The sequence below is a fragment of the Setaria viridis genome, chromosome 3 (genome assembly GCF_005286985.2).
Source record: "Setaria viridis chromosome 3, Setaria_viridis_v4.0, whole genome shotgun sequence".
Lineage (NCBI taxonomy): Eukaryota > Viridiplantae > Streptophyta > Magnoliopsida > Poales > Poaceae > Setaria > Setaria viridis.
The window spans coordinates 9,303,955-9,327,419 of record NC_048265.2 but is presented as its reverse complement, the minus strand read 5'-3'; the positions used below and the strand labels follow the sequence as shown (position 1 = coordinate 9,327,419).

General features: G+C 53.3%; 6 protein-coding genes across 7 annotated transcripts; 4 read left to right on the top strand and 2 right to left on the bottom strand.

Moving 5' to 3' along the window:
* Nucleotides 1-2,400: 2,400 nt before the first annotated feature.
* Nucleotides 2,401-3,885, top strand: LOC117849010 (protein SLENDER RICE1-LIKE 2). Its single transcript, XM_034730623.1, has one exon. The coding sequence runs from the start codon at nucleotides 2,401-2,403 to the stop codon at nucleotides 3,883-3,885; it is 1,485 nt and encodes a 494-aa protein (XP_034586514.1).
* Nucleotides 3,886-10,510: 6,625 nt separating this feature from the next.
* On the top strand, nucleotides 10,511-11,608 carry LOC117847606 (uncharacterized). The gene is made up of 2 exons (XM_034728833.2): nucleotides 10,511-10,832; nucleotides 10,945-11,608. Exons 1-2 carry the CDS (start codon nucleotides 10,732-10,734, stop codon nucleotides 11,297-11,299), a joined length of 456 nt encoding a protein of 151 aa, XP_034584724.1. The 5' UTR covers nucleotides 10,511-10,731; the 3' UTR covers nucleotides 11,300-11,608.
* Nucleotides 11,609-11,758: 150 nt separating this feature from the next.
* Nucleotides 11,759-13,069, top strand: LOC117847605 (uncharacterized). The gene has a single exon (XM_034728832.2). The coding sequence runs from the start codon at nucleotides 12,297-12,299 to the stop codon at nucleotides 12,861-12,863; it is 567 nt and encodes a 188-aa protein (XP_034584723.1). The 5' UTR covers nucleotides 11,759-12,296; the 3' UTR covers nucleotides 12,864-13,069.
* A 3,986-nt stretch (nucleotides 13,070-17,055) lies between these two features.
* On the top strand, nucleotides 17,056-19,289 carry LOC117847267 (zinc finger CCCH domain-containing protein 39). 2 transcript variants are annotated; one of them, XM_072292669.1, is made up of 3 exons: nucleotides 17,056-17,169; nucleotides 17,679-18,338; nucleotides 18,457-19,289. In XM_072292669.1, the coding sequence occupies exons 2-3, from the start codon at nucleotides 17,700-17,702 to the stop codon at nucleotides 18,796-18,798; spliced, it is 981 nt and encodes a 326-aa protein (XP_072148770.1). In that variant the 5' UTR covers nucleotides 17,056-17,169; nucleotides 17,679-17,699; the 3' UTR covers nucleotides 18,799-19,289. The 2 variants fall into 2 exon arrangements, with proteins under 2 accessions (XP_072148770.1, XP_034584338.1); XM_034728447.2 differs by having other exon boundaries at nucleotides 18,454-19,289.
* Nucleotides 19,290-19,716: 427 nt separating this feature from the next.
* LOC117847268 (probable 2-oxoglutarate-dependent dioxygenase AOP1.2) lies at nucleotides 19,717-20,635 on the bottom strand. The gene is made up of 2 exons (XM_034728448.2): nucleotides 20,125-20,635; nucleotides 19,717-20,050 (listed from the first exon to the last, which is right to left on the bottom strand). Exons 1-2 carry the CDS (start codon nucleotides 20,517-20,519, stop codon nucleotides 19,879-19,881), a joined length of 567 nt encoding a protein of 188 aa, XP_034584339.1. The 5' UTR covers nucleotides 20,520-20,635; the 3' UTR covers nucleotides 19,717-19,878.
* Nucleotides 20,636-21,078: 443 nt separating this feature from the next.
* Nucleotides 21,079-23,362, bottom strand: LOC117849009 (probable 2-oxoglutarate-dependent dioxygenase AOP1). Its single transcript, XM_034730622.2, has 3 exons — nucleotides 22,882-23,362; nucleotides 22,463-22,784; nucleotides 21,079-21,540 (listed from the first exon to the last, which is right to left on the bottom strand). Exons 1-3 carry the CDS (start codon nucleotides 23,244-23,246, stop codon nucleotides 21,298-21,300), a joined length of 930 nt encoding a protein of 309 aa, XP_034586513.2. The 5' UTR covers nucleotides 23,247-23,362; the 3' UTR covers nucleotides 21,079-21,297.
* Between the last annotated feature and the right edge of the window lie 103 nt (nucleotides 23,363-23,465).

Here is a 23,465-nt window from a genome sequence, read left to right as displayed (position 1 = left end):
GCCAATTGTGCCAGCTAGTCATCAGTGGCACGACATGCAACAACCATATCCGGCTCGCCTTCTAAACCTATGCATGCGTCATTCAAGCACTAGAAATAAATACTTCTCTTCCTCTTGCGCTAAAATCCTCAGTAGCGTTCACAAGTCGTTTTTAACTTTTTATATTCATAATTTTCTTATGCATCTTAAATATACATTATATCTATATACATACCAAAAGTTATAGATTATAAAAACTAAAATGACTTATAATTTGGTACAGGGAGTAGCTCGTGCTAACAAGTTGTTAACTGATGTCACTCCAACCCACACTACTAGAGCTTATTTAATAGAAGAGTATTAGAGTGGAATGAAGAGGATTGAATCTAAAATAAACTAATTTCCCTTCCCATTCCACTTCAATGCACTGCTACCCAGACAAGCAGTTATCCTGACCCGTTTAACGGCACCTCTCCCCTGACTCATATGTCATCTGCTCTATGCGAAAGAGAGGTTGGGCATGCCATTGATGGGCCCGAGGTTGAGCATGTCATTGACCGGCCAATTTCAAGACTACAACTATTCATGGTTCAGTTAAAATATTTATCTCTCTTTATTCACAAAAATCCTAAATAACCAAGCTCCCCAAATTAAAATCGAAAAAAAATCATGAAATGTATACTGAGAATGTCTCCGATCATAATTGGTATGTGACATATGATGATAAGTACCTGTGCTCCATCTCTACACCAATCGTAGCGCCCCCCCCCTCCCCCCCATAGCATGAGTAGGGGGTGTTTAGGAGGAGGGCTAAACTTTAGCCCTGTCACATCGAATGTTCGGATACTAATTAGGAGGACTAAACATAAGCTAATTACAAAATTAATTGCAGAACCCCTAAGCTAAATCGCGAGACGAATCTATTAAGCCTAATTAATCCATCATTAGTGAATGGTTACTGTAGCACCACATTGTCAAATCATGGACTAATTAGACTTAATAGATTCGTCTCGCGATTTAGCCTAGGGATTGCGTAATTAGTTTTGTAATTAGTCTAGGTTTAATACTCCTAACTAGTGTCCAAACATTCGATGTGACGGGGCTAAAATTTAGCCCCCTCCTCCCAAACACCCCCTAAGGTACAGTTGGAGGAGCACTAGCTGTGACAGCCAGTTGTCACATGACATAGGTGGCGTTTGGTTCTCTTTGCTTATTTTTAGCACGTGTCACATCGAATGTTTAGATACTAATTAGGGGTATTAAACGTAGACTATTTACAAAACCCATTACATAAGTGGAGGCTAAACGGCGAGACAAATCTATTAAGCCTAATTAATCCATCATTAGCAAATGTTTACTGTAGCAACACATTGTCAAATCATGGACTAATTAGGCTTAATAGATTCGTCTCGCCGTTTAGCCTCCACTTATATAATCGGTTTTGTAAATAATCTACATTTAATACTCCTAATTAGTATCTAAATATTCGATGTGACGGGTGCTTAAATTTAAGTCAGTGAACCAAACCAGGTCGTCACGGTTCACCACAACTAGGTCCACCTCGACTTGTGTGCTCAACTTCACACCCCTGACTCACCCGCTTCCTATTAGAGCACAAGCCATCCAGTAGACTGCCGAGCGTGGAAGCTAACGTCGGGTGCAATCACACCCCTCTCCCGCTTGTCCGTCTCATCCCCATCAACTGGATACCTATGGACCCCGTCGCCGCTGTCAAGCTCATCATCACCCTCCCGCCCCAACATGTTATTGACCGATAGATTTCTGTAACCATGCATGTTTCGTTCAAAACACTTCTTTCTCTTTTTTCAACAAAAATCCGTGACAACATTGTTAGCATCAAATTAAAATAAAAATATATATAAGAACCAGAGAGCTGTAGCCAGAGTGACCCAACCACTTTAGCTAGTTGTCTTACGACAAAGACTATTTCGTGCTCAACTTTTGCGTCATCATTGGGTAACCCCCTCTCCCTTCCCCTTCCCGACCAGTTGTAAGAGCGGTGGGGGACGAGGGGTATCCCAAGCTCCGTTTCAGCATCAGTGGGTACCACGCGACGTGCCACGAGGAATTACCATTCTTCATCTTGACGACCAATAATGGTCCCCACCCCACTAGTGTGACAATAAAGAATTAAAGAGATGATGAGGATGCAGTTGGAGGGGCATTAGCTGTGCTAGCCAATTGTCACGCAACGTGGGATAACAGCCGACGGGTATCCCATGAAACACCTCAGCACCGCCATTAGGTGCGCCTCCACCTGTGTGGCGACGTCACACCCTTGACTCGCCCGCTCCCTACAAAACGCCGGCCAGCAGCCAGTAGGACGCCAAGCGTGGACGCTCACACCGCCCACACCGTCGAGCGCAAGCACGCCTGCTCCTGCTCCCCTCCGACGAAGGCATGGGCCTCATCCCCTTCAGCTGGCTGCCCATGGAACCCGCCGCCGCTGCCACGTTCACCGGCGGCATTCCGCCACCGTTCCCCGCCGCAGCGGACAACGGCGCCGCGTACTGCATCGACCCGACGACCCTGCTTGCGTCCCTCCTGCCGCCCGGCAGGCAGCCTGCTGTCCCAGCCGCCGCGGAGGCGGCGAGGCGTCGCCAGGAGGAGGAGGAGGCCGCGGCCATCCGCCTGGTGCACCTCCTCGTCACCTGCACTGGCGCTATCCAGGCAGGCGACTACTCGGCCGCGCATGGCAACCTGGCCGAGGCGCGCTCGATCCTTGCGGTCATCGCGACCTCAACCGGGATGGGCCGTGTCGCGACTCACTTCGCCGACGCGCTCGCGCAGCGCCTCTTCCCGGCGTACCCGAACGCGGCGCCACCTGCTCCACCCCACACCGCGACGGCCGAGCAGTACAGCCACTTCTACGACGCGGGGCCCTACCTTAACTTCGCCTACTCCACGGCGAACCAGGCCATCCTCGACGCATTCGAGGGCTGCGACCGCGTGCACGTCGTCGACTTCGCCCTCATGCAGGGCCTCCAGTGGCCGTCGCTCATCCACGCCCTGTCCAAGCGCGAGGGAGGGCCACCGCGTCTCCGCATCACCGGCATTGGCCCACACCCAACGGGCGCCGGCGACGAGCTCCGCGAGGTGGGCATCCGCCTCGCCGAGTTCGCGCGCTCCCTTGGCGTCCCCTTCTGCTTCCGGGGCGTCTGCGTCGACCAGCTCGACGGGCTGAGCAAGTGGATGCTCAAGATCGTCCCCGGCGAGGCACTGGCCTTCAACTCCATCATGCAGCTCCACCGCCTCCTCGTCGACCCGGACGCGGACCCGGCGGTGCCCGCGCCGATTGACATCCTCCTCGACCTCGTCACCGAGCTGCAGCCCAGGATCTTCACCGTCGTCGAGCAGGAGGCGGATCACAACAGGCCGCCACTGCTGGAGAGGTTCACCAACGCGCTCTTCCACTACGCGGCCATGTTCGACTCCATGGTGGCCGCGGGCAACCACGCCGCCGGCGGCAGCTCCACCTGCTCGCTCGCGGAGGCGTACCTCAGGAGCGAGATCTTCGACATCGTCTGCGGCGAGGGCAGCGCCCGCGCGGAGCGCCACGAGCTGCTGGGCCGCTGGAGGGAGAGGCTCGCCCGCGCGGGGCTGACCCAGGTGCTGTTCGGCCCGAACGAGGTCCGCCTGGCGACGGCGCAGCTGATCTCCGCGACGTCCTTCTCCGGCGACGGGTACAGCATCCTGGAGTGCGCCGGCAGCCTCGCGCTTGCGTGGCACGACCGCCCGCTGTACGCGGCGACGGCGTGGCGCGCGGCAGGAGGAGGAAGCGCCGCCAGCGCCGTGGCTCACGACGAGTGGCGCGACGACGGCCGCCGCAGGGCTAGGAACGGTGGCCGCGAGAGCTACGGCTTCGGAAACCTCGCGATTGTCTAGGGAGGGCTTAGCTGAAGGAATAATCGTGCAGTGACTTAGTGAGAGAGCGGCCGATGAGGCGAATAATAATCGTAGCAATGGTGCGATGATCTGGTTTTGCTTTGTTTGTGTGATCGAGCCTAGGATGAACAATTCAGTCTGAGTAACCTGAGATGAGAGACTCTTAATTAGGAGAATGTTGCAGCCAGTTGTTTGAGATTTTGAAATGTTAGCCCTGATCTTATGAAACATGTTCCAGCTGTTCAAAGTAGCGTTGCTGATCCTTCAGTCCGATTCTGATGACCCGGTGCACTGAAATCGAAGTTCTTCGCCATCCCGACGAGATGAAACCGCACTCTCCCTCTCTGGCACAAGAGCCCCGAGAGCCCAGCAACGGGCCGACGGAAGCCCTGGACAATGCGTTCGTCAGCCCGTTCAGGAAGCGACCGGGCCGGCTCCCCTTTCAGTTTCAGATAAGTGCAGCCATCGCCCGTGCAGAAACGGGTGGCGTCGGCAGGACATCTCCCCTGCGGCCTGCGCGGAACACCTGACTCGAAACCGACCCCACGCGATCGGCGAGCAGCACACCCCCCATGGGCCCCATGGCGCCATGCGACGCCATTCACGTCAGGCGCCTGGTGTTTGCCGGGCCTTTTCGCAGCTTCTGCCCTCGAAGGACCGGGACGACGGGCGATCAAAGGGTTGAATGGAGCCTTCAATAATTCTTTCTTCGAAGAACAAAGTTTATATCCCGATTGCCACCTCAAACGCATCTCGCTTCTAATCGTTAAGATGACACTAGTCAACTCGTGATAAGCTCACCTTAAGAACGATTAGAAACACTCAAAAGCGTAGCGGAAGCAAACGCAAAATGAGACTCCGAAAAGCTTGCACAAAAGATTAAGCACAACCACTACTAAGCATGCTTGAATTGATTTCTTGACACATTGAAGCACTTAAGTAAACCGATCTAACTGCATACAAGCAAAATGGTTAAACAAGTGCTCATGCTTCGACATGCAAAGAAAAGCTAATTAGCATGTAAAGATTAAACAATTGAACCAACAGTTGTATCACTATAGTATGAAAGTAACAGTTGACAAGAATTAAATACTCGCTGATCTGGTTCTGTGAATCAAACTCGGGAGGGACTTGGCAAGTGCAGACCTGAACTGAAAAACTACTGTCCTTGCTCACCTGCAAAGAAAATGCAAGCTGCTGCTGAACGCTGGACTGCTGCAGTTGAAGGGCAGAACCAGCAACATGGCTGGGCAGTCCGTGATGGCCTCGGCCTGCTTCGCGCTGGCTCCGGCATGCTATCCGGGCCGGCCTGGTCACAGCCTCCCGCCTGGGCTGACCTGCGCCAGCTGCTGCTGAGTCAGCCGCTGGGCCGGCCTGGCTGCAGTCCAGCGGGAAACTTCGCCGCGCTGGGCTGCTGGCTGCCGGGCTGGAACTCTGGTTGCCAGGTCTCGCGTGACGAGCACAGCACGCACGCCCTACCAAAGAATACGGTTTCGGGAAACCTGCAAATTCAATCCAAATTCGTGAGGCACCAAAGTTGCTCATAAGAATCCTAGCAACAAAAATTCCAACAAATCTTATAGGATTTGGGCAAATCGCGAAGGACGAAAAATTCTCAAAGATACCTCAAAAATCCTGAAAAAAAGATAAAGTTCATATTCAAACGAAAAGCGTACGAAATTGTTCTTTGAATTACTCTTACAAGCCACTCGTAAGCACAATCAAAGTTAAGATGGTAAAAAGATCAAATCAAAGATCATCCCATCTCTCTCCCTCTTTCTCATCCAAAGGCTCTCATAAACAAATGAAAAGCCCATCACCAAAAATCCCTAAAGATGTGTGGCTTCCTCAACAGCCACTCCTCATATATATATAGGCATTTAGCAAATGTCCAAAATGTCCTTATATGGAACATATAACCCAAATACCCTATAGGGGTAAAATCATCCAACTTTTTGTCGCTGCATCGAACGGACTTGATACCTTCACGACTTCGCTTCGGTTCGGCGATGGTGCCACGCGTCCTCCGACTCGACGTCGTCCGGCCGCACCGTACTTGCCCCCAGTTTTGAGACCAACCGGCCAAATCCTCTTGCACGCCCCATCAGGCATGACTCACCCCGATTTTGAGGCCAAACCGGTCAAATCCTCTTACACACACCATGGGCGTGACTCACACTTGATTTTGAGGTCAAACCCTCTTGCACGCCGCGCACAACGTGACTCACCAATATCGACACGTGTTTGGCCTCCGCCGAGCCCTCGATGCCTCCAAGTCTTTCGCTCCCAATCCTAGGCCGCCTACTCGACTCGTCTCCATCCCACTTGACTCGACCGACGCCGTCTTCATCCCAGTGTACTCTTGCTCTTCTGCGCACCATGTGGATCGTCCATGACTCCACCCGAACTCCTCAAGTCCCTTGGTCCAAGCTTACTCATGTCCACCCTTTACAGCTCTAGTACATCGGTTGAACCTTTCGCTTGACTTTCACCTCATACTGCCGACCATCATGTCGCATCCATCACCTGCACATCACAAGCTAAGAAACACAACACACAAGATATGTTTTACACAAACAGCACAGCACACATATCACATCTCCGATTAGCATAATCAAGCACATATAGAATATGGACTCAACAAGTAAGGTCTCAAATCATCTAATCAATCACTCATCATAAATAGATAAACACAAATAGACCGAGTCACATGTTAACTCGGTCTCTCGGCCCTCCGCAGCGATCGGGCAGGCGCGGCCACGCAGTGAAATCGGACGGCTTCAACCACCGCCGTGCGGCCGTGTCGGTTAACCTGACGACGAGCGCGACGCTTTGCTCGTTTCGGAAGGGGGGCGCGGCCTGCGGCGAGCGCCGCAGTGAATGCAGGGTTCGCCGCGGACGGGAAACTCCCCGCGCATTTGGCCGCGGAAGGTAGTTGGTTTGTTGCCTTGTCGGTTGGTTGCTCGCAGCGATGAGAGTTACTAGACTAGACTTCGGCTTGGCTTGGGACCTTGGTCGTCGTCCTCTTCCTTGGCTGTGGCATGTAGAGCTGGATGGGCTAGTTTTGGAGACAGCCATGGCGGATGATCGATCAGCAACCGTGGACATGCATGGAGCTAACACGATCCCTAACCTCCTATGCATACAGTATACTCAAGTTAGCACAGGTCCGGCCGACACCATTTCAAGTGACCATCGTCGATCAAGTGCCTTCTCTGAATGTTTTTCTCCTTTTTGTTTGAGAAATGGTGTGCGTACTACCTGATATGGCTCAACTGTGTGCTCGTAAGTCAAGAGACAGAAAACCAAACCAAGCACAAATAAAGATCAAACCCTCCAGAAAATATACTAAACGAAGAACTCACGAACATTGCAGTTGCACATATAAGCCGATCACTCCTTTTCTAGATAAATGTTTACCTGCTTTCTATTGAAAGCAAATTGAGTTTTCTACAAGTACAAAGCTGGGGTTTCCAGCTTGCCATAAACAGCAACGGAATGACAAAGCTACAGCTTCAAAAAAGAAACGATATACGGCTAACTAGTAGATAGTAGTCTTCCTCCTTGCAAGTATATGCGCATACTGCATACCACCTCAATCCCCTGACTCGTTCGTTCCATAGATATTGAGCAGGTAATTGACAGGCTCAGTTTCTGCAGCTATGTATGCGCCATTCAAAATACTTCTCCTTTTCTTCATTGAAAAAACCCTCTTCAATGATGCTAGTCGTCCAGACAAAAAAAGGAAGAACTAGGGGATGTGGAGAGGGGCACCGGCTGTGCCAGCTAGTTGTCGCGCGGTGTACAACGGGGTATCTCACGCTCCACCTCACCACGACGACTAGGTCCCTTGCCCAATTTCCCCCTCCTTTCGCCAATCCATCCCGCCCCCTCCACTTATGTGCGAGAACATCCAGGGTGGCGTAGTCGAAAGAGCACCAGCTAGCCGTACCAACCAGTCGTCATGCAACATGAGACAACGGGTATCCCACACTCCACCTCACTACCTTGGCGCCACCACTATCCCCCTCCACCTGTATGTCCAACGTCACACCCTTGACTCGCCCGCTCCTTGGAAAATTCATATCTAGCCAACAGGCTTGTGTTACGAATGTTGACTCCTCTTTTCTAGCTTGATAGCAAAGAATCCCATCGAAGAGTACAAATCAGGCAGCGCTTTGCTTTTCTTTCCTCGATCATGTTTTCTAAAGCACCCACTGATAGCGATGTTGTAGTGGAGATGGTAAGTTTGGATGTGCGAATGAAACAACTGCCTCATTTTCGAAAGGGGATTTATTGTTGCCATCAAGCGTGGATACTCACACCGATCACATTGTCCAACACAAAAGCATGTGCCCTTCTTGCCACCTAGGAACCCATGGATCTCATCCATGGGTATTTCAAATACATAGAGAGAGAGAAAAAATACAAGCCATGCTTTCTTTCTAGTTTTCTTTAGTCTTTTGTTTTCGTTTTAGCAATTTTAAATAACCGATCTACATTCTCTAAAACAAACTTCAACACCAAAATACTGATATAGTGTATAAATTTTTTGACTAGTATGTGTTTTAAAAAAATACAAAAGAAAAACGAAACATATATTCACATTGGATTTTATCTTTTTATTAATGTAGCTATGAACCAATCTTAGACATTCAGTTTTTTTTTTTACCTCAGCCCGAATTTCAAGCTGCGCTCGCGATAAGCTTATAAAGGAATGATCGGTGGATGAATTAACGACGAATGGCCAGTGGATAGGAATCAGGGTAAGGAATGATCGGTAGATGGACGTTGGCCAAGCAATGGAGTTGAGCTTACCACGCGTAGCTTAGGCTGCTCGGAAGGGCACGAACAACTTAATCAAGGCGATACTGCATGAACACATAGTATGATAGTAGCGCCTCTAATAGTGCACAAAAGTTATAATAAAAATATAAATGGACAGAACATTCACTCAAACTTTGATGCCAAACAAAATATGTACATGACAGGGGGGAAAAAAAGGTGAACTCAAGCTAGGATTCGCAACCATTAACACGTTGAAGTGTAGTGTGGCGCACTGGCACAGGGGTCGACCGCCCCGCCGGTTTCTGGAATGATGAGAGAGCGCATTTCATCTTTTGAACTCTTCGGCGTCAGTCAAACTCGTCTGTTAATTTCGTTTCGAAATTTTTATGCGGGTGGTTTTGAGAGCGGATACAGGTAATTCGCCGTGAACAAGCTATGGGCTCTGATGGCTGTACTGTGTAACGACGACCTGGAGCGCCCCCTTGTGGCCTTGTGCAGTGCAGTTGAGGAGGAGTTGGCGCGCTGCCGGGTGCCGGCGACAATGCCAGGACGGTGGTTCCCAATGCTACGAGACAATGACAATGGCGGAATGGAGACACAGGCGTACGTACAGGTTCTCCAGGCCAGGAGCCACGCCATGGTTAACGCCAAACGCAGCACGGGGACGCCTTCGTTCACTAGTCAGTAGTCACTACCACCCCGCTGCCCGCTAGCTGTTACGTTACGGTGCGCCCGCGTGCCGCAACAGGATGGATGATGGCTGGGGAGGAGATGGCCGGCGGCCCAGTTTGCCATAGTATTATGGGCCTAGCTTATCTTACAGCCTGATCCCAAAACACAAGTCTACCTAGGAAAGGGACGAGGCCCCCGCCCGAACCGAGACTAGTGGCCGTAGAAGCCCAGAACGGTCATCTGGACAGAGACGGGAGCAGTTGGCGTATTGATTCTGCTCTCTGAATCCACCGTTTGCCAAAATTGAAAATGAGCCGGGAGAAAAGAGTAGCGCATTTCTTGGTGGCCTCTGCTTTCGCTCTCATAACTAGCTGAAAGTGCTGCAAAGGAGGAAGTCCGGCACCTGTTTCGCTGCTTTGGCACGGCTAAAACATGCCAAACTTGCCAGGTGTGAGGTGTCAACGGCGGACTATTAGGCCCCGCTTGAATACCTGTAGATTCAGAATCCAGCTTCTGGAATCCAGCTATGGATCAAACACTCTAAATTCTGCCACAGATTTTAGAATCCAAAGCTAGCAGATTCCAGAATCCTAGAAGCTGAGCAAACCTAGCTTCGTGCTGATTCTAGGTTATTTAAATGACGATGTTGCCCTTACCTTTTTCACATCCCCATGCTATCAGCAAGGGTATTATAGGTATTTGGTACCATAAAGCAACAATCCATCTACCTACAATCCATAGATCTAAACACCTCATCCATCGAAACTTTTACGATCTTGATTTTAGAATCTAGCAAAAGATCCAAACATGCTAGCCGCCGCTGTGCAGAACCATACGCAACGCCAACAAGTCCTCGGCGGTCGGCGCACACCTCGTCTCGACCAGCCATACGAGAATACGTATGCGAAATGACGGGTCATCTGGACTCTGGACGGGATGCGTTGCACACATGGTGCCGGACTGCCGGTGTCCCTCTCTCAGCGTTCACTAATTCAGAGCACGAACAGAACAGCCTACCCGCGCGCCGAATCGCTCTGAACTGCGACGCGACTGGGCACACAAATATCCAACCAGCTGGGGCCCGCGCTCCCGACGTGCCCAGCGCACCATGTGACACGCCACCGGTGGTTCCACACGCCAAGTTAACGGGGAGAGAAGCGCACGTTCCAGCTGCTAGAATCCAGCGTCCAGGCCCGAACCAACCGCCGTGATCTGACCAGCGACTTCTGTCTCTGTTCACCAACACCCCGCCAATTTCCTTGGAAAAAGGCAGCCTATTTAGCTTCCGAGCTCTCAGACCTGCCATCGATCGCAAGTCGCCTCTATAGCCGGCAAACACGAGGAAGCCTTTTTGTTCTAGATCGACGAAGCTCTCGGGACTCGATCATGGCGGTCTCCTCCATCAGCTGCGCGCTCAAGCCTCCAGCCCCCGTCAAAGAAGCAAGCGCTCGCCTGCAACCGTCGCCACCTGCCACGAATACGCCGTGGTGAGTTACCACTTCTGTCTCAAGATCGGTTGCACATCCAGCCCTCTCCCAAGTTCCAACCGCAATGGCCAGGGACAATGGTATGACGCGTGCGTGCGATCTCGAACTGCAGGTCGGGCGGGCTGCGCCGGGCTTGCGCGGCGGCCGCGGCGTGCGTCGTGATCGGGACGGCGGGCGGCGGCGACGCGGCTCTCGCGCGGGGTGGCGCGACCGTCGTTCCCAGGGCCGCCGGCGATGTCGTGGCCGCCGTGGACGCGCGGGCGCCGCCGCGGTGGAGCGACCGCAGGGAGTGCCCGCCGTGGCGCGCCAACTCGCTGGAGAACATCGTGCCGGAGAACCTGCCCCGCCCGTCGGCGCGCCGCAGCTTCAACAGCATCAAGGCGCCGGAGAGGGGCCCCGCCCTCGCGCCTGAGGCGGTGGCGCCCTTCCTGGAGCCGCACTCTGGCCTGGGCTGCTTCTCCCTCTAGGCAAGTAGCCGGCGGCCCCTCCTCTGTAGTTGCATTTGTGTTTGTATACAGCCTGGTGATCAGATTAGCAGAAGGGGTACTCGAACAAGGTTCGAATTCAATAGATTTTAGAAGAAATCATTTGTCCCGCTAATCCAGGGGCGGATCAAGGGCCTGGGGCTCATCTTCCTCTTCTTCTTTCTCCTTCTCTTTCTCTTTTATCTTCTTCCTCTCCATATCTGAAAATTTTAGTACTTTATTCAGTAGTATGAGCGATGGAACATACGTACATATGTATACACACGACATACGAGCATGATTTTTGGGTTACATTTCCTTCAAATTTTCATTTGCTTGTCTAGTGTCTTTGTCACGCTCATGCAGCACGTTCGGGGAAAACCGACCTGTGCAGCAGCGAGGGAGCGTGCCGCGTGGCGGCGTCCGGCGTGACGCGTGGCGCGGGGAGGTTCCAGGTTTGCCGCCCCTTGCCCGGGTAAGATGGGCAAAGGGCCTTCCTGCGTAGAAATTACTAGGCCCGTGAGCAGTGGAAGCCCATCTGGGATGAGATGATGATGTTTGGGCTGGAGGCGAGGCCTGTACAACAATTTAGCAAGTTACAGCCCAATCATGGATTTTGGAAGAACATGCCTCTGTAGTAGAGAAATCGGGTCGATGATACTCTGCGTTTGGTGATCTCATCTTTTACTGAACTCCGATTTGATTGATAGCGCAATTCTCTTGCGTTGGCATGATTCTGAAACGATCACGAACCACTAGTGCTGTCAATGGGAAAACCTGACCGTCTTTGCCCAATGGCAGCAGTAGTTGGGAACCGCGCGCACGCCACTGTGGACAAATATCTAACCAAGCGGGTCCCGCGCTCTTGACGTGCCACGAGACACGCCACCGGTGGTTCCAGTGTTCCGCACGGCAAGCGAGAAGAGTTACCGCTGCAAAAATCCGGCGTCCAAAAGTCCGGGGCAACGACTCTGATTTCACCAAACATTCTCCCTCCCCCATGGAAAGCCTATATATAACTTGCGTTGCGTTGGTCGAACCAGTCAACAGACGCCAGTACCATCGCCGCATCACTCTTCGTCCGGCGTGCCCTGCCCACGGCTCCAAGAGCTCAGGAGCAAGAATGGCGGCTACCTCCATCAGCTGCTGCCTCGGGCCTCCCGCACCGCCCAAGGAAGCTGCTAACACCGCTCGCAGGCCGTCGTCGCTGCGCCGCGCGTGCGTGGCCGCCGCGGCGTGCGCCGTCATGGGGATGGCGGGCGGCGGCGGCGGCGGCGCCGACATGGTCATGGCGCTGGCGCGGGACGGCGCGGTCGCCTCCAGGGCCGACGACGTCGCCGCGGCCGTGGGCGCACCGCGGTGGAGCGACCGCAGGCAGTGCCCGGCGTGGCGCGCCAACTCGCTGGAGAACGTCGTGCCGGAGAACCTGCCCCGCGCGCCCGCGCGCAGGAGGTTCAGCAGCGTCTCGATCTCGGCGGCGGCCCTTGCGCCCGCGCCGGACTTGGTGGTGGTGCCTCCTGTCCTGGCTCTGCGCCCCGGCACCGGCACAGGCTGCTTCTCCCTCTGACGCAACCGGGACCCGTGCAAAACGCACCTGTATTATTTTGCATAGTTAGTATAGATGTTAGAACCAGAAGGAAAAAATCGCCCCACTGATCGATCAGTATTTACTAGGGTGGAAAATGGGGGCATGTGTATATGCGATACACATATCGCCATGTACTTTATTTGTTATTTGCAATAACTGATCAGTGTCGAACTATCGATGACAAATGGAATTTGAAAGCTTCTGCTGATCAAGAGAAAAGATGGCATCACCCTGATCGTGTTGCTTTCTTGGAAAAGTAGAAAGCGTGACAGATATAGTGAGTACGTGAAAACGAAATCCAAAAATTGATCGAGCTAGTTTCAGAAAAGAAATGTTCAGAAAAACACAAAGGTCCGAGCTTGTTACGTTTTACTTTTACACCTGGTGCGAGAGCGAGGGGGGCGTTGCGCACGTACGACAGTTCGCTCGGGCTGAACGTACGACAGTTCGCTCGGGCTGAACGTACGACCTGCTTTGATGCTGCCCGAACTAAAGCTGTAGTACAAGTGTACAACGTTTTTGAGTGAAGTACAGGGACCAAAACTGTCTGCCACGTTCCTGCAGTACGAAAGTGACCTTATTCAGCGTGTTTTGCACTTTTGCTCGAGCCACGTAGTACAACCTCTGTGCTGTGGACAACAATACAACAGGGAAGCAGCCGCTCAGGAACTGAGAAGTCGGAACCATTGTGCCAAACTGCCAAAGCCAGCCGCCCCATTAGGTAGGAAGTTTGGGACACATTCGAACAAGTAAGGTAGTAAACTCGTAGATCCTAGTACAAAATTCGAAGAAAACGCGTTTGAAGTTTGAACTCGTGGACTTCTACTGTTTTACCTAAGACCCGAAGGATTTTTATTTTTATTCTTTTTTCTACTAGGCCTCTCGAATTTATGTTCCAGTTTGAGGCATTCCTAGCTCCATTTTGCAATTTCCATGGCACCCTTGGTCGCCCGGTCCACTTGTCAGGCCTGTTTCGGCTTCGGCTGCCATTTTTGAAAATGGACACACACGAAGCTCGGGCCACGAGCCCACGACCCACGAGGCTGCCGGCCTCGTCGACGCGAGAGATCCATCCATCATCATCTGAGGCCGGCCCAACTATAGCGGATCCGTCGTCCGTCGTTGTTAGCCAGAAGTAATTTTGTTGGTCAAAATCTCAGAGCCCGCAGACCAGTGCTCAAGTCATATTCGATCATGGTCTTTCCCCTCTCTTGCTTGACTACGGGTCACGGGCGTTGCAATTGCCGTGAGCCCTTGAATGGCGGCAGAGGGCAGACTGACCCAACCGCGCAGAAGAAGGCTCCAGTGTGTCCGCCGACACGGGCCACGCAGGTTCCATACGAAGCGGTGCAGTTTTGGCGGCTGAAGTTTAACTTCCCTCGGGCGCCCTCGAGCCTCGACAAGGACCGTGACCCGCCGAGCTAGACCATTTCAAAGCTGAAGCGACTTGGACATCCAGCGCCACCGCCACCCATCGATGCGCCGGCAAGAAAGAATTCACGGTCACGAAGCTAGAGGCTACTAGAGATCACGTCGCGCGAACATATATTGACCTGGCACTTCCATTGCCGGCCACCGATCAGCTAAGCTGCTCTGCTCGATCTCAGCGATATCCCTACTATATAAGCACCCATATCCACCAGCAGTGTACACACCTCGCCGTGGCACATCACCAGATCACATCGATCCCATCGTCGTCGCGCACGCAGGGCCTGCCTGACCATGGCCAGCCTCGTGTCCCAGCCGCGCCACAGCATCCAGACGTACTGGGCGCGGAGGAACTACCAGCGCCTCGGCTCGCCGTCGCGGCGCCTCAGGGTGGCCCGCCTGGGCGCCGGCAGCAGGGCGACGTCGTCGGCGCAGCCGCCGGCGCCGGCGCCGGCGCCGGGCTCGTCGTCGTGGAAGGCCAGGGCGGCCCGAGCGGCGCGGCTCCGCGCCGCGGTAGTGCTGGCGGCGCCAGCGCTCCTGCTCGCGAGGCTCCGGGACGCGTACGTGGACGCGATGGTGGCGCTGGGCGGGGGCGCCGTGCGCCCGTGCGCGGCGCTGGCGAGGTCGCGGAGCGGCGCGGAGGCAGGGCTGTGGGGGAAGCGGGTGCCCCGGGCGCGCCAGCCGGGGCGGCAGGGGAGCGGCGGCGACTTCGAGCGCCGGATGATGGCGCACATATACAGCATGGTCGTCACGCCGGAGCTGCCCTGCGCCGGCAGAGCCTGATGGGTGGATGAGCATGAGCCGAGCACGTTGTCCGTCCCAGTGTAAGCAGCAAGCGAACCGGTGGATGTGATGTGACGACGCCACTTAAAGGCCGGATCCTCTGTTCGTCATGTGTTTTTGTGTGTTCGTTGATCTCCTTGTGCGCAGCTGCTCCATCTGAATCACTAGTGAGTGCTGCGAGACCACAAGTGTATATTATCATCGCTTACGAGAATAAGAAAGGAATTTCTTCCATCATTAGATCGTTTGTGTCTCGGCGATCCTCTATCCAAGTGGCTATTTGTGTTCTCCATCCAAGTGAATACTCGAGCTCTCCATCCTGAATGGTCTGTGAATTAAGGCGGGAGTATTTGTGCTTGCAAGCTGCTAGCTACAAACAGGAAAGGAAAATACCGAGCACTTGCTGCTGCTAGGTTAAGATTGACAAGTCGACCTCGAAGTCAAGTGAGAAGAGGAAAACATATTCGGTCAACAAACCACTACGTTGGGCCAGTTCTCTCTTTGCGAGAAGCCCAAATTGGGCTGTTTAAAGGCTCCTGATGACCATACGGCCCAGTACCTAAGCAAGAAGTCCACGTCTGCCTACAACTTGGACGCTGTCTCACTGACTCACTGGTCCCAACCCAGCTTGAACTTTCTACAAGGGACTGGCAATTTGGCTATATACGTAGTACAACAATGTTGTGTGTACTAAACCACATGGCTAGGTTGTGCCTTGGTGCGGGCTTTTGCTTCAGGTGCATGACCGCAAGGGTAGGAGTATGATCATAGGAGGCAGCCCGACCCGAGGAGACCCAGGAGAGTCAGCATCCAGCATCCGCGCTCTGATTTCAGGTCCGACCTGCACGTCAGCACGTCCCGCATCGCCGTGCATGCCTTCACCCGCACGTACCGAACCAACCACGCGCAAGTGCATAACTAATCCGATTGGGATCCCCCTAGCCGAACTGATTGGCACCGCTAAACGGAAGCGCGCACCTAAAAGCCTCGCCGATTCGTTTGGGCGTCGCGTCCCTCGTCCGCGTCGGGGGCACACCTGTTCCCTCTCTCTCTCTTCTTGCTTCTCAGCACGCTCTGTTTATCTCGGCGTGTACCGGCGGCCGCGGCCCCGCACGGCCCGTGGGTGATGCGCGATCGGGACGGACGCGCGTGCGCTGGTGCGTGGGCCAAGTTAGTTAAACCTGTGCCGAGGAAGCAAACGCTACGGACTGGCTGGAGCGTGACATCTTGAGGTTCTTTTTTTTGTCTGGCCTTTTGGGTGGTGCTACTATCTTGCTCGAGACGGCGCGGGTTAGCTCGGAGCTGAGAGGGACGGACCCGTAAAAGCGAAGCAAGCTGCAGCAGCTATAGCGAGATAATCCCATCAAGAACCGCACCATAACCATACACACGGATCGGAGTAGCACTGCAAGAACAAGTACAGAAATAGCTAGCGTCCGTTGGCCCACGAAATGATTGGTTAGTGGTTCGATGGTCCTGAGCGAGTACTCAGAGACGAATGGAGCTCTCCTCCTACGAGGTGTGCACCTCACTGAAATCACCAAGTTCCGCTACCGGTCGTCAAAGGAGCTCACATTTCATCCAGACATCCGCTGAGACGGTAATGATAAGCAACGACTGTTAAGTGTTAACTACGGCGGTTAATTGAACCACAACCTGATATCTGAAATTTGCACAGGATCATTAACTGTCTGCCTCCCTTTACTCAGGTCATGCTGATCAGAGCACACCGAACAGGGCAAATTGGAAAAAAAAAAAAGGAGCATAGGCTGCGAGAGCAGCCAGCCATGAGCAACAAAAACGCGCGGGCTACTCGAGCGCCAATCCCCAAACGCTGCGCGCCGTGGCGCGCGGGCCCCACTGGATCCACCGCTCGATCGCTCGCCGTAGCCAGGCGCGCGCTGCGTGCGGCGGCCTATATGTATACGCGCCCGCCTGCCCGCTCGCACCCAGCAGCATTCAACCCCTCTTATTCCCTCCCTCCCTCCATTCCTCCCGGCTCTCATATCTCTCTCCACCCCAAATCCGCGTGTCGAATCGAGCGCACGCTCCAGCAGGGGAAGCTAGTTAAGAGGTGAGTGCGCGAGCTGTTTGATCTGAGCTTCCATCCTCGTTCCTCAATTTGGGTTGTGCATTTGATGGATTATAGCCGCCGTGTTTGATTGTCTCGCTCCTCAAATGGGGCGACTTTTGATGTGGGTTTTGCGTTCGTGACTAGATTAGGTGTGGGTTCAGTTCTGCGTGAAATCGAAGTTGTCAGTTGTAGATCCAACTCACTGGCTACTTCCCGATTGCTTATTGCTCGCTTTTCTGTTTCAATTTAATGCGTCCTAGATGTTGGGGTCAGTTCCACGTGAAACGAATTTGTAGGTTGTGGATTCAACTCACTGCCTGCGCTCTGATTGCTCTCATTGCTCGTTTTTCTGTTCGAATTTGATTCGTGTTCGGCTAGTTCTGCCATCGCCTTGAGCAATATGCTTCGTGGATGTTTCCAGCAGTGTGCAGTCCAGTTCGCTCCAGAGATTTATTTCCTGTGATTTACCTTCGATTTTTCCGTGACGTTTTGATCCAATTTGGTTGCAGGGGCAAGTTGTTTGCGCCGCCATGGAAGTTGTCCTCGCTCCGGCCCAGCCCGACGGCCTGCTCGCGGCGTTCGGGCCCAAGGAGCCCTGCGGCTTTGGAGATCGACGCTTCACCTCGCCCAGCCAGCTCACCAACGGCGACGATCTCTTCTACGGCTACTCCTCCCCCTCCTCCCCCTTCGGCCTCGCCAGCGTGCTCTCCACGCCGTCGCCGTGCGCCGCCTCGCTCTCCCGCGGCTCCTCTGACTCCGGCTCCGTCGTCGACGACGGGGACGATGCGGCCGCCGCCGCGGATCGCCGCCACCGCCTCGCCCGCCTCGCGCTCCAGTACCAGGAGGTGCTCGCCCGCTTCGAGCTCTGCCTCTCGTACCTCGCCGACGCCAGCAACGAGGCAGCGGCGCTCCGGCGGGAGAACGATGAGCTCCGCGTCGCCAACGAGGACCTCGCCCGCCGCATCAAGATGGTCGGCGACAAGCTCGCCGACGAGTTCAGCGGTCTCCGCCTCGCCGAGGGGCACGGGCACCCCACCCCACTTCGTCCTCTAGCACCGCTTCCAGTCGTACCGGCGCTGCCGAAGAGCATCTCCGTCCGTTCGCCCGGCTACCTCAAAATGAACCAGAACGGCAAGCATCGCCCTTCCAAACCAACGAAGCTGGGCTCGGTGAGATCAACGCCCACTCCGTTTCCCCGTTTTTGTGACCGAGTCCAGTGGTCGATCAATCAGTTCATGCCTCTTACCTGTTCGTCTGTTGTTCTCAATGCGGCAATCCAAGCAGCAGCGCGTGTTCGTAGGCATGGACGGCAGCGTGAAGGAGGATGGGGAGCGCAAGGGCGGGGAGGAGAAGAAGCTTAACAGCGGGCTGGAGTTCGAGGTGTACAGCCAGGGCACGTTGAAGACGGAGCTGTGCAACAAGTGGGAGGAGACTGGCGCGTGCCCTTACGGCGACCAGTGCCAGTTCGCGCACGGCATTGCCGAGCTCCGCCCCGTGATCCGCCACCCGCGCTACAAGACGGAGATCTGCCGCATGGTGCTCGCCGGCGTCCTCTGCCCCTACGGCCACCGCTGCCACTTCCGCCACTCCGTCAGCCCCGCCGACCTCTTCCCCCAGCATGACGTCTGATTATGTCAGTCCATGGCAGAGCGCCACTCCCTCACTCGCTTCCACCCTCTCCACTTCTCCAGCTCTGCCATTTGTTACGCTATTGTCGCAGTCGTAAAAAAACCATGTCATTATCACAGGTGAGGCTGAGGAGGATAGCCATAAATAAGGTATAGTTAGATACATGAAATAGAAAACAGAAATTGAGCTATATAATTAGCACGCAGGCAAGATGTGAATACAGAGTTCTAGAGACCAAGCTGTTCATATGGGGCTGATCACCAAATATGTGAATTAGGTTGAGTTTATTGTATTTTTCAGTATGGTTTACTAATCGCGGTGTTTTGGGGGCAAATAGGCGATAATTTGTGGACTCCTGTAAGTAAACTTGGTAAGGCTGTTATCTGAATATTCATTGATGTGTTGAGCACTTGCACACTTGGCTAGTGCAGGTATCTTCAATTGTATTGTTTCTGGACAATTGAAGCAATGAATTATATTTTGGTGGAACATGTGAAGCTTGCAGGGATGGCATTTTGCCTCCAGTTTGTGATGTTCTGTTTACTGCAGATGATCTTGCTGTCCTAGTTTTCTTCCGAGTGACTAATGCTGTCCTAATTTGCCGTCTCTCTATCAGACTATCACTTGCAGTGGTCAGTGGATGGGGATTTGCCCCATTTTTTACCCCAATTGCTCTTGTGCCTCAGCGCCTGTTACCTTTATGCAGCTGTTACCTTTGTGTTGTCTTTGCTGGTTGTTTCGCAGTTGGAATAAGTTATACTGTGGATTTCAATTTGTATGATCTGTGTTATTGTGCACGAAGGATAGTCAGTAGTGATTAGCGATTACACTTTGCATACACTGAAAGTCAGTTCAAAGGTGGTAAACTGCTTGTTTGGATGGCAAAGATGCAACACAATTTACACACCTTATCTCATCTTCGCTAGAATGCCAGATTGTTCATGTTTCAGGATGCAAGAAATGCAACTGTGTCCTGTGTCTTCTATGGTGTGTTGTAAACATTCTAGTGTGCAGGGGTGGTACAAGAACAGAGGCTATTGGTGTACAGTACAGGGCTGAACTGCAGATGCATTTTGTTGCCTATAATCCACAGTAGGCCTTGAGCTTATCTTCGCGGCGGCTCGTGTTGCTCGGCCACCCCGAGCCCCTCCAGCACCATCCTCCGCACCGCCTCCTCCAGCTCGGCCATCCGCTTCGCCGCGCCATGGACGGCCTCGCTGCCACGCGCGCGGCAGAGCCGAGAAGCCGTAACCTAGTTCCCATCGTCGTGCCGGAGCAAATTAGTTTGGGGGGGAGGGGGGGGGGGGGGGGGTTGCAGAGAGCTACCAGAAACTGGGGTTGCCGCCGCCGTCGGGCCACATGAGGTCCGCGAAGGCGCGGACGGCCTCGGGCTCGGGAGCGTCCACCATGGCGAGACTCTCCTGGCCGTCGAGACCCTGGGACTCACCGAGGTAGCCTGGGAACGGCTTCTCCGGTCCGTAGTTGTTGCACGGCTTGGCGTCGACGGGCAGGGCGAAGAGCGGTTTGACGGCGCCGTCGAAGAGCGCGGCGTGGAGCTCCGGCGCTAGGGCCGGGTAGCGCGCGTCGAAGCAGCCGATAGTAGCGAGCGCGTCCACCACCTGGGCGCGCACCGCCGGCCAGGTCCCGGCGCCCGGCGCCGACGGGTCCACGCCGGAGAAGTCGATTCGGGGGAGCTGCGTCGCCTCGGCGCTCCCGCTCATCGTCAGGGCCTCGGCTCTGCTCAGCTGAACTCCTTGTGCGCTGGCGTGGCTAGTGGTTGCGTCAATGACTTTGACTTATACGAGTAGCTTACTGAACTACTGATAGGCTGATTTTGAAACGAACAAGTTTTTTTTGAAACGAAATAGGCTGATAGCTTTGTCACGAACTGATTCGCCGAGTGCAGCTCGAATTTACGTGAGTACAATTTACACACTGCAATATTGCAGAAGGACAACATAAATTTATTAATTTCTTTCGTGCCTGCCATCGGATTGTTCATGTTTCAGGCACTGTTTGAAGATTAGAGGTTAAACTTTAGTCCCTAATTAAAAGTATTAAATATAAGTTAATTATAAAACTAATTGCACCGGAGGTTAATTCGCGAGATGAATCTATTAAGCTTAATTAGTCCATAATTTGACAATGTAGTGCTACAGTCACCATTTGCTAATGGTAGATTAATTAGACTTAATAGATTCATCTTGCGAATTAGCTTCTGCAATTAGTTTTATAATTAGCTCATGTTAATCTTTCTAATTATCATCCTAACATTCGATGTGATAGGTTAAACTTTAGCTCGAGGATCAAACCCGCCGACGTTTAGAAATGGAACCGGTATCTTCTCCGGTCGGTCCTAAACTTTCCAGTCTTCAGACAGCAGGGTTAATATCGCATCTCTGATGCAAAGCCGTTCACACGAACAAAACGAATGCCAGACGGCCGTACAGATTGCTCAATTCGATGGTGCACACCGGGCTGAACTGCAGACGTGTGTAGTTACACTCCACAGAAGGCCTTGAGCTTATCTTCGTGGCGAGCACCTTCTTCGGAAACACAGAAGCGGATGTAGTCATTGTTGTCATGGGGCTTGAAACGTGGAGGGTGTTCGTCGTCCACAAGTTCATCTGGCGCCTGAATCTGGAAATTCGGGACGGAGAATAACATGGCAGAGTACCTGGTGGCATCCCCACCGACAGTAATCCGGTGAAATGGTGCGTATAGACGGTCGTTTGTCCAAGCCTGGAGTATAAGGTGAAAATCATCAGTGCAGAAAGAGCAGAAGACAACATTGATCAGTGCAGAAAGTCAGGAGACAACCTGATCAGTGAAGAAATGGGTGTCTCTGAATTTTGAATCGTAGGAGAAGTTACAAAATACTAAATTAGTACTCCCTCCATTCCAAGTTCCAAATTATAAGTCATTCCAACTTTCTTGGAGAGTCAAATCATACCAAGTTTAACAAAATTTAAGAAAGTACTAATATTCATGATACCAAATAAGTACAATTAGTTTCTTCATTAAAAATATTTTCATAGTATATCTATTCAGTGCCATAAATCTTTATGATCCTCTCTATAATTTTGATCAAGTATAAAATGGTTTGACTCTCAAAAAAATTGAATGACTTATAATTTAGAACGGAGGGAGTAATCGTGAAAATGCAGGCGGGTCAGTACTCTGTAGTTTTTCAGTGATTTGTTAAGCTCAGCTTTAACTGAACTCAATGCCTGAAAATATCCATGCACACGATTACAGTATCGCACGTCCTTGTAAGCAAGCAGGTCTAAAAATGTTCCAGTTAGCAGCCCAAGTGTTGACTAACCGAATTGTGAAAGAAGATTCTTTTGGTGACCTGTTAGGACTAGGCCTTCATGTTAAAATGTGCACATTATTGCGTTTGACAATGTTTTCTGAATGACTGACACTGGTGTTCTGAAAGGGAAATAGGCACTTAGGCAGTGTGCTACTGTTGCTGAAACATTGTATTTGCATAACAGATTACAGTATCTACTGCTTCTACTAATACTAGTTGCTAGCATTTGTATATTCTTGCTTAATCTCTCATTGTCCAACAACTAGAACCGTCTCCAGCTCACAAACTTGTGGCTCTCGCCAAATGCAATGAGAGGTAAAAATGAAGCAGAACCGCATTGATTCGTACCCGGAGTGCCTGGCCGACCATGACGACGAGCGACGTCGGCGACGGCTTGACGAGGACCCGCTCCCCGTCCCTCGTCTGCACCTCCAGCCCTTCCACCTCGTGCTGGCACACGATGCTGAGCAAATTGGTGTCCTGATGCGACCCGAACCTCACCGTCTTCTCCGCGGCGTGGGGCGCCTGGTACTCCGACATCCGGAACAGGTGCCACGTGGACGCTCTCAGCGCGTCGTGGTACTTGGCCACCCCGAGCCCTTCCATCACCATCCTCCGCACCGCCTCCTCAAGCTCGAAGATCCGCGACGCCGCGCCATGGACGGCATTGCTGCGCGCAGCCGTACCAGAGCAAAAGTCAAACCGAACCTTGCCTCTCCACGGAGCAAGATCTGCGGGGATGAAATTAAAGGAGGTGCTAAGCTTACCAGAAGCCGTCGTTGCTGCCGCCGTCGGGCCACATGAGGCCGGCGAAGTCGCGGACGAGCTCGAGCTTGGTGCCGTCCACGATGGCGAGGCTCTCGTAGCCCGGGATGTCGCCGAGGTAGCCGTGGAAGGGCTTGTCGGCGCCGTAGTAGTTGCGGCGCTTGGCGTCGACCGGCAGCGCGAAGAGCGGCCTCACGGCGCTGTCGAAGAGCGCAGCGCGTTGCTCCGGGGCCAGGGCCGGATACTGCGCGTCGAAGCAGCCGACGGTGGTCAGCGCCTCCATCACCTGGGCGCGCACCGCCGACCAGGTCCCGGCGCCCGGCGCTGACGGGTCCACGCCGGAGAAGTCGATCCTTGGGAGCTGCATCGCGTCGGCGCCTGTCCTCGCCGACCTAGCTGAGCTGAAGTGCTGAGCTCCGTGTCTTCGATGGTGATGGGGCTTGGGGTTGCTCTGCTTCGCCTCGTGGTTGGTGGCTGCTCTGGCCTCGGAGTTGACGGTTGAGCATAGCGGCCGCCGACGTTGACTTGGATCCAGAGAAAGTAAAGTGGGCTTTGTATTTAGGCCCAACTACTTTACTGGCCCAAC

Excerpts from the sequence above, each read along its gene's own strand:
- LOC117847268 (XM_034728448.2), bottom strand. The coding sequence starts at position 20,519 with ATGAGCGGGAGCGCCGAGGCGACGCAGCTCCCCCGAATCGACTTCTCC. Across the intron at positions 20,051-20,124 it reads GGCGGCAACCCCAGTTTCTG|GTTACGGCTTCTCGGCTCTG; the intron begins GTAGCTCTCTGC and ends GATGGGAACTAG.
- LOC117847267 (XM_034728447.2), top strand. The coding sequence starts at position 17,700 with ATGGAAGTTGTCCTCGCTCCGGCCCAGCCCGACGGCCTGCTCGCGGCG. Across the intron at positions 18,339-18,453 it reads AACCAACGAAGCTGGGCTCG|CAGCGCGTGTTCGTAGGCAT; the intron begins GTGAGATCAACG and ends CAATCCAAGCAG.
- LOC117847605 (XM_034728832.2), top strand. The coding sequence starts at position 12,297 with ATGGAAAGCCTATATATAACTTGCGTTGCGTTGGTCGAACCAGTCAAC.
- LOC117847606 (XM_034728833.2), top strand. The coding sequence starts at position 10,732 with ATGGCGGTCTCCTCCATCAGCTGCGCGCTCAAGCCTCCAGCCCCCGTC. Across the intron at positions 10,833-10,944 it reads CCTGCCACGAATACGCCGTG|GTCGGGCGGGCTGCGCCGGG; the intron begins GTGAGTTACCAC and ends CTCGAACTGCAG.
- LOC117849009 (XM_034730622.2), bottom strand. The coding sequence starts at position 23,246 with ATGCAGCTCCCAAGGATCGACTTCTCCGGCGTGGACCCGTCAGCGCCG. Across the intron at positions 22,785-22,881 it reads GGCAGCAACGACGGCTTCTG|CAATGCCGTCCATGGCGCGG; the intron begins GTAAGCTTAGCA and ends GGCTGCGCGCAG. Across the intron at positions 21,541-22,462 it reads TGGTCGGCCAGGCACTCCGG|GCTTGGACAAACGACCGTCT; the intron begins GTACGAATCAAT and ends CTTATACTCCAG.
- LOC117849010 (XM_034730623.1), top strand. The coding sequence starts at position 2,401 with ATGGGCCTCATCCCCTTCAGCTGGCTGCCCATGGAACCCGCCGCCGCT.